The 13048-nt window shown below is 36.6% G+C and overlaps 1 protein-coding gene and 1 pseudogene across 1 annotated transcript; one reads left to right on the top strand and one right to left on the bottom strand.

The window, feature by feature from the left end:
- Nucleotides 1-955: 955 nt before the first annotated feature.
- On the bottom strand, nucleotides 956-2509 carry LOC143449046 (E3 SUMO-protein ligase KIAA1586-like; annotated as a pseudogene).
- A 247-nt stretch (nucleotides 2510-2756) lies between these two features.
- On the top strand, nucleotides 2757-13041 carry LOC143464385 (VWFA and cache domain-containing protein 1-like). Its single transcript, XM_076962162.1, has 24 exons — nucleotides 2757-3562; nucleotides 3955-4017; nucleotides 4131-4283; nucleotides 5127-5341; nucleotides 5559-5700; nucleotides 5851-5986; nucleotides 6110-6184; nucleotides 6302-6436; nucleotides 6534-6607; nucleotides 7617-7752; nucleotides 7915-8064; nucleotides 8148-8265; nucleotides 8337-8433; nucleotides 8632-8794; nucleotides 8914-9053; nucleotides 9151-9335; nucleotides 9992-10102; nucleotides 10208-10330; nucleotides 10492-10699; nucleotides 10810-10980; nucleotides 11180-11292; nucleotides 11462-11589; nucleotides 11751-11842; nucleotides 11934-13041. The coding sequence occupies exons 1-24, from the start codon at nucleotides 3425-3427 to the stop codon at nucleotides 12147-12149; spliced, it is 3282 nt and encodes a 1093-aa protein (XP_076818277.1). The 5' UTR covers nucleotides 2757-3424; the 3' UTR covers nucleotides 12150-13041.
- The last annotated feature ends 7 nt before the right edge of the window (nucleotides 13042-13048 follow it).

The raw sequence follows: 13048 nt of genomic DNA, 5'->3' as shown, positions 1-13048 counted from the left end.
GTACCGACGGTTCCAGTATTCGGTACTACTTTGGAAAAGTAGTTCGGTACTTTGTCGGTACTCGGTACCGGTACGTTTTCTACAACGAATCCTGTTGCAAGTGCAATTTTTGCCGATATTATGACCCCGGTAAAGGTTACTTCAGGTCAAAAAGTATGCGAACTCACTCTATTCGACTTTATTGGACAATTTTAGATTAAAACCGAACAAAAAGCGCTCAATTTGGCACTAAGTGTTAATTAAAATGCAGTTTTAAAAAACATACTTCTCATAACCTTGTCGTAATCATTTTAAAAGTACCGAGTACCGGGACTGACTTATATTTCTTGAGAAAAGTAATTCGGTACTTTTAGAAAAGAGTATCGACCATACCGGTATCGGTACTAAAAAGTAGGCTACCGTGGTACAGTAATTTGGTACTATTGTACCGCCGTACTGACCACCTCCGGTTGTGGCAAAATTATTACAGTGTAGGCGGTTGTGAGATTCAGGTCAACTTATTCTTTGTATGGGTATTAAAATATACAAATATGTAGGTAATAATTTTATTTACCATATTAATCCATATACTTCCGTATAGACAGTTTATTGCTATTATGTGAAGCTTCAGTTGAATATTTAACTCTGGTATCATCGGCTGAGTGGTTTTTCTTTTGCCACATTTTCACCAAATCTTTTGCGTTGCACAAATTAAGGGGAAGCCAAATCAATTTTATGATCAAAATATTTGATATGTTATTAACGACGAGGCGGTTTCTTTTGTCGTTTGTCGTGTCGTTTCTTTGTTATAAGTTATATGAGATTCATTATCGAAAATTTTCGTTCTGCATCAGCAGAACTCAAAGCAATCGTTTTGATAATATTTTTTATTTTTAGTATTGTATCAGGAACCTTTTGATTTGAGCGATTGTGTATCACATTTTCAACGTAGTCACGGAAATCGTTCACACAGAGGTCATGATGGAATTGTAGACACGAGTTGCAAACGATGACTCAAACAGTGCCAAATGATAACATCTGGAAAGTTGTTTTGAAGCCTTGTGCTAACTTCAGATAATTTGCCAAGCATCGCACTTGCTCAGTCAGAACACAAGGCTACTTAATTGCGTTTCAAACATTGGTTGTCAAATCCTACGTTGTTCAAACTTTTAAGCAAATTTACATAGCCTATATTGTTTCGGCATCTTGTGCTTCCAACTCTATACTAAATCTAAGAAAATAGTTGGCAAAAACGAAAACGAAAATGATCAAAACTGCTTTATTAGATATTGTTGAAGCTTCATCAATAATAACGAAGATTTTCAGATTTTTTTGAATTATTTTGCCAAATACTATCTGTTTAATATGCCCAGCAATGTGCTCAACTTTTTTGACAGCATTTTTCCACTCCTATATATAATTCATTTTTTATCTGCAATTCAATTTCATCTTCTATAGATGAAAACGGTAGGTTGTGTTTTGCAATACTGTAAACTGTATTGAAAACCTTTTCTGTAGAACTTACATATCTATTTTTATTTTGTCAATAACTTCGAGAATTCCCGGTTTCTCACGTTGTTTCAGTTCGGCAACGCAAAAATTGTGTGCTTTGGATGTGAAGTGTTCATGCAATTTTCCCGTAGAGACGCCCGTCTAATAATTCTAGTTTTCCTTTGTCCTTTGATATTATGACTCGCCCATGATTTGGATATATGTATAGACTTTATATTTAGAGTCTCAAGTTCGGCACATGCTTCACAGCCTAGTTTTTTGTTAGCGACGAGCAAATATTCATACTTTTCTTCGAACATTTCCGCCTCCTTTTGATTCCAACACTCAGGAAATTCCTTATTTATGCCACATTCGTTCTCTCCATAATCTATTGGTTCATCTTTTGATGTTTTATCAAACGTTTTTTCATTTATTGGTGGGTGCTCTTAGGATGTTTCATCCCTTGCTAAATTCAATCCATAACTCGTGTAGTCTGATTTTTCTTTATCATATATTTTTTGAAACCTGCGAAAAAAATCAGTTATATTTTGCTGTCGCTTCATCATAAAGAGTGTTAAAATCAGTTAAATCTATATCAAAAAGCTTCCTCGTAAATAGCGATATAGAAACTATAATTTGTTAAAGAGCATTACGTTATTACTAGATGTATACTTTTAAGTTGCTGGCAAATATGAATTTGTAAATATATGTACGGATAACACTCGAGCGTCTACTAAATGCATGTTGTAGTTATGACGGTGGTACGATTAGTAACGGAGGTATAGACCTCATCCTGAAAATGAGTCTAACTGTCTAACGCCGAAGCGGTTTAAACACATTTGAACAGAAACTATACGAAGAATAAACATGTTTAGTTTTGTATTCTCCAATACGATTTGTACATATTACATATATAATTAGGTTGGCCAGGAACTCGAAGAAGTTGGCCAGGAACCGGTTCTGCGAACTTTTTTTATTTTTAGGAAGCGGTTCGCGCGAACCGGTGCGAACCGGCTGAATCCCACCACTGAATGTACATCGCTAAGTTCTAAAAAACATAACATATATACTTGAGTTTAATACAAAGAATTTTTATTAATTGATTTGACTTAGCCTAATTTGAGACGAAATAAATTGTATTGGCTACAACGCAGTGTCTGGCGAAACGCCTGCTTGGTTGAGATCACTCGCCACTCGCAAGGCAAGATGACGTTCATAATTGCAACACATTCAATTATACCGGTTATCATGGCCGTATTATGTGGTGGCCAGGTCCTTATCTTAAGCGCTTAGCTGTTGTTTTCTGTGAACTGCACAATTATGAAGTATCTAAAAAAATACCGTTTGTGGTTGTAACCTTACCGATACATTTTTCCTGACTCGAGGTGAGTCAATTCATTTTGTGACTGAAGTCATGTCGAGTCAATTTAAGTTGTGTCTCGAGCCAAGTCAAGTTAAATCGCAAAAAATTAAGTAGGCTAGGCTAGCCTATAGCTCACTACTCTTTAATCTGTTAGCATGACATATATGAAATACTCACTTTCATATTTTATGTAAACCTCATGTTTTAACTCGTTTTGCAAGAAATTTGTTCTAGCTGAAAAAATAAAGCGGACGGGAGCGACATCCCAAAATAAAAAAAATTGAAGACAAAAAGCAGCTAAAATGCAAATAAGCCCCATTGTTGAAGACGAACATGAAACCCAAACCATATAGCCTATAGAACTGTGTTTTCAACGTCGCTCAAGTGTAAGATGCCATCTAATCAGTCATGCAGTTTGCAGTTCCTCTTTAACTACAGTAAGCTCCCGAAAACTTTCCATTACGTTTTTTTCAACACAAAGTGTAAAACATCGCCTTTTATGCGTGTTATAGCCTACTCTAGTTTGCTACCTCACTTGCACAAAGGGATATCGGAAAGTTGTCTATAACGGTTACAAGCAAGATCATTAGAATGAAAGTGAATTTCTTTTTTTGTTTGTGTTTGTTATTATCATTCAGTCGTTCAGGTGCAATAGAAGTGACAGACGAAGCTCTCAGGAAAGCTGTCGAGATGCTTATGGAATCCTCACTGCAACATGGAGAAATGCAGGTAGGCGTACTGGTACAAAATCATGTAGCTTACGCATACGCCTACAAGCACGTAACCCAAACCCAAAGGATGGTCGTTCAAATCAACCCAGGACGATTGAATCCAGGAAAATTCAACCAACGGACAATTAAGTTAAACTCAGGACATTCCAACTCAAGGATTATGCAACCCACAAACCTTAGTCGGATTGTAATGGGTTTACTCGTCATGGATTAATCGCACTGAGTTGAATCGACCTGGAACTAAAACAAAGACTTTTACAAAAAATCAAGTGATTTTCATGACGGCATATACAGCATTTATTGGAAATATCTGTTTACGAATGATTTTGAGCAAAGCAAGTAAGCTAAAACTTATATTTTAATGTAATAAGTGTTCTGTATTTATTTTAGAGGTATTATGATAGTCAAGCATTTGGGAGTCAGTCAGTTGAAGGAAAAAATCTCTTGGATCAGGTAAATATGTAACTACTGGAGTTAAAGATTGCGACGTTACACCATACGTTGTGGTTGTAGTTAGATTTTAATGTGTCTCATTAAAGCCTTGTAATTTAGTGTTCTTCTTTCAGGTTGCTGAAGCATTTAGGTTAAAGTTCAGGGAGAGGATAGATGCTTTAATAAATCTTCGAAACAATGTCGAAAATTCGGACAGCTCTGACAATAAGCAGTGTTGCGAACTGCAGGATAACGATGTTCGTTATGATCCACGATTTTTACAAAAGGTATGGTGCTTAAGCTTACTTAAGTCTTTTCAGTATCTCTTAAGTTGTTATAATGGAAGACTTTTGTATCTTCTATAACAGTACTACTCAAGTGTTACACCACAAATACAGTACTACTTTTTCCTTATTACGACTGAAGAAGCAAGCTTGTTTGCGAAAGCTCCTGTAGAAAAATCAAAAATACTGTTAACTTTCGGAGTGCCAACCTATATCTTGTTTTTATTTTAGTGCTATTTAAATTGTAGCACGCGGACCGATGCCGGCAACAGTAACGATACCGGTACATGGCTGAAAATGTACCGACGGTTCCGGTATTCGGTACTACTTTAAAAAAGTAGTTCGGTATTTTTTCGGTACCGGTACTCTTTGTGTAAAAGATGTTGCTGCAAATGCCATGTTTGCCGCTATTATGCCCCCGGTAAAGGTTACTCCAGGTCAAAACATGTGTGAAGTTAATTGCTTGCAATTTCACCTGGCATTTCTAGATTAAAAAAGATCAGCAGATGCTAAAAAAAGTATTAGGGATTAATTAACAAGTAGTTTTGAAAACATACTTGTTAAAATTTTCAAATTATCACGTGAAAAGTACCGAGTACCGGGACCGACAGAAATTTCTTGAAAAAAGTAATTTGGTACAGAGATTCGGTACTTATTTTGAAAAGTAACGAATCAATGGTACCGGTATTGAAAAAGTACTGCGGTATAGTAATTCAGTGCTATAGTACCGCGGTACTGCCTATCTATACTTATATGATACTGGAACCGGTACGCCGAATGACGAAAATTGTGCTGCCGGCACTCGGTATTAAAAAGTTTGAGTAGCACTGCTCTATTCCACTGAAGGTGATTCCTGGGGGTTTTTGCATTCGAAAATCGTCCAATACACCCGATGATGCGAACGGACTCTCTGACAAGTTTCGGCAAGCGTGCGTCATCAATCAGCAAAACCACCCATTGATAAAATGGCAGTATTACGGAAGCGAACAAGGAGTTACAACGCAGTTCCCTGGCTTACTTACTGACCAAGAAGATTGTCAAGCGTTTGACAACAGAGTCAGGTTATTGCAGTATATTTTTCATATCTCCGTAACAAATAAACGAACGTGGTGGCATAAAAAGATGTGATATTTCCGTGATGATGTGATATTTAAATTACAACATATAACAGAACTACAGTAAATTCTTAAATGAACGTAGTTATAATGAAATAAAGTTGGCTTTTGTCACATACAGCGCTGCATGTGTAGAAACAGTGATACGTTTGTCATTTTACAGACCTTGGTATGTGCAAGCAAACGTGCCGACCGCCAAGCAAGTAGTTATCGCCATTGATACAAGCGATACACTTTTGCAAAATATAGCACTAGCTACCACGGTGGCATCTACGCTAATAAACAGCTCCAATCCGCGAGATAAGGTGAAAACTTTTCTCCAGAATCTACTGTAAATTAACTTTTTCGCTATGATGTGTTCAATGCCAGATATGTTTTTACGCAAGATTTCATTCTATATGCTTTGTCCTTCGTGTACCGTTAAAATCATTAAAAAATCAATTGACTTCATGCAGTTGGCCATCATTGGCTTCAACAATGAAGTGACTATAAGACCCAGCGGGTGTTTCAGCGCCAACCTCGCGCAAGCTACGACCCAAAACGTGAGAAACTTGACCAACTTTCTTGGAGAACTCGCGCTTCGTTTCGAAGGTAAATTGACAGTTTTATTGCATTTTATCCGAAGTACTTGAATGGGCACCAGGGTAAACCCAAAACTTTACAAAAAAAGAGCTGAAAAGAAAGAGAAAAATGCTGATTAATTGTTTTTTTTAGGAACGGCAAACTACACTGAGGGATTGTCTTCAGCGTTTGACTTTTTTGAGACTTCTAACGCCGATGAAAATATTGGTTTGAAATTTTCATTTGCGATCTTGTGGAAGCGTTTATTAGCTTATATATACGTGCATTTTTGCCAACATTTTTATCTTAAAACTGTTTCCATAATTTGGCTTTTATAACCTATAGTGCGAGTCATCGTGTTTATAAGTGGAGCCGATGCTGCGAGCCGGGATACTAAAGAAATATTCCAAACGATAAAAGCGAGAAACGCAGCTCTGAATAATTCAGTTTATCTTATGACTTTTGGCGTTGGTACAGCAGGTTAGAGTTTGCAGTAGTTGTGCGTAAACTGGTAACTATAAGAATTATATGAAAACATTCAAAAAATTTCTCGAATATGTTTGCTATGTTTTTACAGATTTTCCAGCACTTCAGAGAATGGCGTTGCAAAATGGTTCTGCGTATGGTGTGTCGCAATCACCGGATATTAATGTAAGCTTGTTGAAAGTTTTGTGCAGATACAAAAAAGCTTTAATTCACCTGTGATGTTAGTTTATAACAAAATTTTTAAAACAGATTTTTTGGGGTCGAGTAAAGAAATTCGAAGTGACTATATTTCACCGTGAGTAGGTCGCGCAGTTTTTTATTAAAGATAGGCAGTTAGATTAGGTCAGTGGTCGGCAAACTTTTATTACGATGGCCCAAATTTTCACTTCATTAGTAAATGAAAGCCCAGCATCAAATGTGAAATATACATAATGCGGTAAATATTACTTGCTAACTAATACTTTCAATTTGCTATTCTCTTTTTCGCAGTATAGAAATTATTTCTTGAAGATATTAGGATAACTTCAATTAACTTTTCATCTAGTTACGCGCTTTAGGTTAGGTTTTAATTTTATTTAGGTTAGGTTTAGGTCACTATGTTATAACATTTAAGTTTGGTCAACAAGAAACTGTGAAAAATAGTTTCGAACGAACGACTTTTTTCTGTAAAGCAGTGGCAGCCAAAAAAATTGCACGCCTATACATGCCCCAAATCAACTTACGCAATATAAGTCCGAATGCCGGTAAGACTTAGTGATGACGTAATAATATCTTAATAGTCGATCCTGCTGCGGCCGCGCAAAAGTATACGAAATGTCTAATCTCTTATCTGCCATTTGCCATTTGAATTGCCACCGGTGATAACACTGTTGTTTAGGCTTCAGCCATGTACGCACTCTGGAAGTAAAATGTCAAGCAAAAAGAAGCAAAAAATTAAATTGAGTGTTTATGTGGGTGTAAGCAGTGTTTTTTTTAAGGTGTTTTGGGGGACCGAAACGGTCCCCCAAATTTCTCCAGCGGTTTCCCAAAATTTGGACTTGCAACTTACTACTACTATTTTTTGGTATTTAAATGAAACACTTGCGGTCTCTTAAAACTACTTAGCGGTCACCCAAACCAAACCTTAAAAAAAACCTGGGTGTAAATATCAACTCCTGATGCTTTTGTGTTTTAGGCTGGTCTATTTCTAAACGTCCGTGATGTCAATAACGTAAGAAACCAGATCACCTCGTATTTCCGGCACTTCTTTTCCACTGAAACTGCTAACAATCCTGTCTGGACCGTGCCGTACTTGGATAATTGGGGACTTGGTTAGATTTAAGATCTTATTGTTGTCTACATATAGGTTTGCTACCAGTTTGCCCAAAATGTCAGCTTTTTACTTCATTGAAATCGTATTCTATAGGCAATTCCTTTTTGCCAAACTGAAGTCTCTTTTGAGCAGTATTTATCGGGAATACTTGTGTCTATAGGGGTCGTTATAAGTGGAACTCTTCCTGTCACTCAAGCCGGTGAAGTGCTTGGTGTGGCGGTTGTTGACATGACTCTGACTGAACTGCTGGAAGAGTCAACGTTTTTCCAACCTTCTGAGTATTCGTACTCATTCATCATTGACCGTTCAGGTTAGTTAATTTTATTTCTGCTTGGTTATAATTCAAAACCGGGGACAAAACAAATCTTAACATTAGCGATGCTTCATACGTAGGATTGGTTATCAACCATCCTCTTTTTCCGGAAGTTGAAGATACTCATCCTCTGTTTGTGGAAGCCACCGCCTATGAAAGAGAAGAAGAGTTTTTAGAAGTTTTCGAGAGCATGAAAAGGTAATCTGATTCCATGCACTAAAATATTTTGTATTTACTCCACATGATAAAAATGCCGCAATTTGAAACAGTGGCTTCAGTGGGAACAAAACATTCCTTGCAACCCGTCTATATTCTGGAGATATGAGTTCCCCCGTCATGACACTTGCAACGTATTTTTGGAAGCCAGTAAGGCTCTTTGCAATTTTTCAAACATTTTTTATAATATTTGAAGTGGTTTAAACAATTAAAAGGCTTGTGATACTCTTGCATTAATTCAAGTCATATATGCAGAGATATTTGGCAAAGTTGTGTGATGAAGTTTTTCGGCGTATTACAACCTACATAATTAATACCTATATAACTATGGCCATGCTTTTTTTCCAGATTGATGGAACACCATTTGTGACGTGTGTGGTGATACCCAACGGAGATAAACGAGTTTTTAACCCTTCCACCAACTTGAACCCCATTCCATCTTTTCTTTATCATCGATTTGATATTGTTCCTCCGGAATATCAATGTGTTCACTTCAATTTTTATCTGTGTTGTAAGCAATTCCAACCTGCAGCAAATTAACACACTAAAATATGTTTTGCCGAATACATTTTTTATAAAATTAAAATATCGGATATGACAAACCGTTTCTTTGCAATTTCTTTATTACAGCCAACCAAAGTTCGATTGCCCTAAGCGCCAGAAGCTTTAAAAGAGTGGAGGAGTTTTTGTTAACGGAAGAAACAGAGAACAGTGTTACCGAATTGAAAAATTATATGGAAGGAAGAGGGGGCCAGCCTACAAATTTAGAGGTTACGATATAGGCGGCTTGTCTTATTATATCTTCACACAACAATTGTAATGAAACAGTATAAACGTTGTAATTATTTTTTGCCGATTTTTCTACAGGATGACATCCGAGATGTCGTAAAACTTACTCTGAGGGCTGAAAGTCTTTGGATTAATTCAACGCAGGATAAAAATCTTCAGTTACAGGTGGTTCTCTTCCGATACATCGGTACTAGAGAAGGTGTTTTTAGGTTATACCCAGGGTCACAAGAGCCCAAAGATTTTGATCCCGTAACTAGAGAATGGTAAGCTAAACAGCACTGCAGTAGATTTTACAGCACATTGTATAGTTCCGTACAACTTTCATGTTTAAACCGCATGCGAAGACGTAGCATATATAGTGACGCTAATTCAACACGATAAATACAGTGATCAACAACTGGCTTTGTAGTCTAATGTTTGTAGAGCGATGGTCTGGCAATTTACGAACCGGCTTCGATGCCCGGCAGCGCTAAAATCTATCCCTGAAATGCCCTTGCACAGCAGTATTACAAGAAACTAAATAAAAACAGATCCATATCGGAAAACGCGCCCTGATAAGCTCGATAATTATCGGCATTCGAGCGATGAGGGATGAGTTTAAGTCGTGTAAAAACTTTCTTCAGTTCGAAATTCTTACATCAGCACCATGACTCTGAGATTTCGTTAAAAAATATAAAATTTCTATATACTTCTTCTTACATATATAAAATTTCTTTCGTGTTACTGTGTTGCAAGCAATCGCTAGATCTATGTCGGAATCAACTGTTGAAGTTAACCAAGCACCTGTGAATACATCAATTCTTTTGTTATATAACTCATATCAAACTCTTGTTTCTTTAAATGCTTATTGTAGCTTTTTCGACATAAATATATTGTTTGTTAAGCAAGCCTATAAGATGATTTATTCTCAATTGTAAAGGTACCGAAATGCATTGTTAAATCGTGGAAAATATGCTGTAACTCCTCCTTACGAAGATGTAGACGCAGGACTAACCGTTGTAACTATAAGCAAAGTGATTTACCAAGGAAGGTGAGACAATTACGTATAAATCAAATTTTCTTTTTTATATTTGATATCGTATTTTATCAATAATAATAATGTTTTATGAGCATTTAAAATAGGTCTTTGTTTTAGAACTGATGGGATTCATACACCCAACGACACCGTAGTTGGAGTGATGGGGCTTGATATTGTATTGTCATATTTCAACGATTTGATTGTAAATTTGTACCCTCTTTGTGGTGAAAGCAATTACAGGTAACGTTACAATGCGCATATAATGCATGTTGCTAGTCACAGGTAAACAATTAGAGGAGCGATCCTAATGAAGACGACAATAAGCGAAAAAGTAATGTTTCTTATATTGTCTGTGTTTTTCTTTTGATCTGTCTAACAAACTTTAACTATATGTTGTTAAGGTGCCTTCTTATTGACAACGCTGGTTACGTGATATGGTCCGATCAAGTGAGTTCGCTAAACGCCATTAATTTGCATTTGTCGTTTCCTGGGGGTGGAAGTATTCCGACAGTCGAACCGCAAATCATGAACGCACTGATCCGAGACGGGTTGGCGGTGGTAAAAAGATGTGCCAACATAGATGACGCCACCTTGGAACGGAAGTACGAAGTAAGAAATCATTGATTTTTTGCGCAAGAGTATGATCGGCTGAAAGGTAAATTAATTGTAAAACACCAAAGATATGTTTTAACTTAAACGTAAAATGTCAATGGCTTCAGATTATTGCGCATGAGCAAACGACAGTAACCACTAACGGTGGCATCAGTGCCAGCTGTTTTCAATTTACTCTGACTCCAATCCGAGAAACAAACTCCTTTCTTATAGTGCGTGAAGACGGGGGAAGCCAGGGGTATTGCAACCAACTGGATAACACCTGTAGACGATGCTCTGTAAGATAGAAATTTCATAAGATATCTTTTTATATGCTGTATAGGGGTAATGTGGGTTTAAATAACCTCTGTTAACAGTCGGTGGTAGTACTTTTTTGGATTGATATTAATTGTGCTTAAAAATCCCGTATTGTTATTATGATCCATAAAAACTTTTGATTGAATGAGGTTTAATCCTTATTATTTAAACAATCACAAGCCGAACGGTATCTGTGTTGCTGCCCTTTCCGTGACTGACAATACTATTTGCGAGTGCCCTTGCCGAACAAGCAATTTGGATTACAATGCCTGCACGAATCAATATCAAAACAGGTCTGCACTCCTGTTTATAAAGTATCTTGTATTACACGCCAACAATAAAGCTGTTTGATTTGTTTATTAAAAGTGTACGTTGTTTATGATGAGATTTTTGCGTTATCGAGTAAGTACAATGTTTAATTAAAAATATGCCCTCGCAATGTTAGTATACCCTGTCTTCCAGTTATCCACAAATCTTTCCCTGCTCGCCAACAAATCAAGCAAGATTGTCAAACTTTACAATGGGATCAGTCAGCGGTTTGCCAAAATGTTTTGCGGTCGTAGATTCCCCAAGCCCTTCAACGCCAAAAGGTTAACCGAAGTTCCTGCATAAATGCATAAGCAGTGCAAAACAGTATTAGAGAAAGTAAAATCTACACAAGCTTGCAACAAAAAAGGCTAAAAAAGCTATTTGAATATATCGGGCTTTCTTATAGAATGATTGCGAAAGATTTAGCGCTTTCCATATGCAGGTACTGATAACATTGGACTTATAGCTGGATGCGTGGTTGCCGGGGTAGTGCTCGTCGTCTTTGTCGTGACAGCTGTCGTTCTCTTCAGAAAGGTTTGTGCCCGGTTATATTTTATGCAGTTTCAACTAGAAACAGAAAAGTTTATTGATAGCTTAATTTTAACCAGTTGTTTTTTTCGTGAAGAAAAAATCAAAGAATGAACATAAAAACAAGAATGAATTGAAATATCAAAATGAAAATTCAACGCAAGCACCAGCTCCATCAAGTCAGACCGTCGGCATACAAAAAGTAGACGTTGCCTCATATGAAAATCCACTGGGTGAACACAGTGAGAACGATGTTTACGATGAGTACATCACAATGGAAGAACAAAACAACTACAGAAACATAATCATCTAACTAAAAACCTTTATCAAAAAATTAGGTACGAAATGTAAAGGGTATACAACATTTGAAATCCGTGTTTATTTTTTTAATTCATTTTTTCAAAAACTGTCATTTTGGGTAATCTTTTTGGAAATTATGAAAATTTATTGAGCAAAAATGCGTACGACAGGTCATATTTGCTTTAATATTAAACAATTTCGTTATATGTCAAATGCAATTTTACTGTAATAATGAGCATGAAAATTTAAATTTGCAACTTCAGCTAAATTGTATAACTTATAATATATAGGTCCACATGCTTTATGTGCAAATTTGATTTTTAGTTTCATAAAACCGTAAAGTCGCCAAATCATTTTTGCCAAACACTTTTTCACCAAAGGCACCCCATATAATTCGCTGCCGGATGCATGCATGTTTTCAAACTATGAGCCTTTGACGTATGTTCATTGTCTGAAGATTTTGGTCTGCCTACCGTTTTGCAGTTTTGTCGGTACCATCTTATACTGATTACAACACGGTCCGATCAACCTGGCCTGAATCTATATAGCAAATATTGAACTCATAATATAAACCATTTCTGCACAATGTGTGCACATATTTTTCTAAAAAAACTTAAGTTCGGCACTTCTGCTCATACTTACCACTGAGTCTTTTGTCTCTCATATTTCGGCCCAATTGTTATACAGCAAAGCTGTCTTGATAAGTTTCTTGTTTCCAAATCCCAAATTTGGAAAAATCTATATACGCAATTAGTTACTGCCACATGTCGATTGACAAGGAATCTCCGCAAGCGATTGTGTTAGAAATTATGTTTGTACAAAGCAACCATATGCAATGGATGCCATAATTCCATGCGGAAATTTTTTTCACAACACACCAGCAAATAAATATGGACTTAAGCATTTGCATTG

The sequence above is a fragment of the Clavelina lepadiformis genome, chromosome 1, assembly GCF_947623445.1.
Source record: "Clavelina lepadiformis chromosome 1, kaClaLepa1.1, whole genome shotgun sequence".
Classification (NCBI taxonomy): domain Eukaryota; kingdom Metazoa; phylum Chordata; class Ascidiacea; order Aplousobranchia; family Clavelinidae; genus Clavelina; species Clavelina lepadiformis.
Note: the sequence above shows the minus strand (reverse complement) of the source record. Positions and strands in the feature narration are given on the sequence as shown.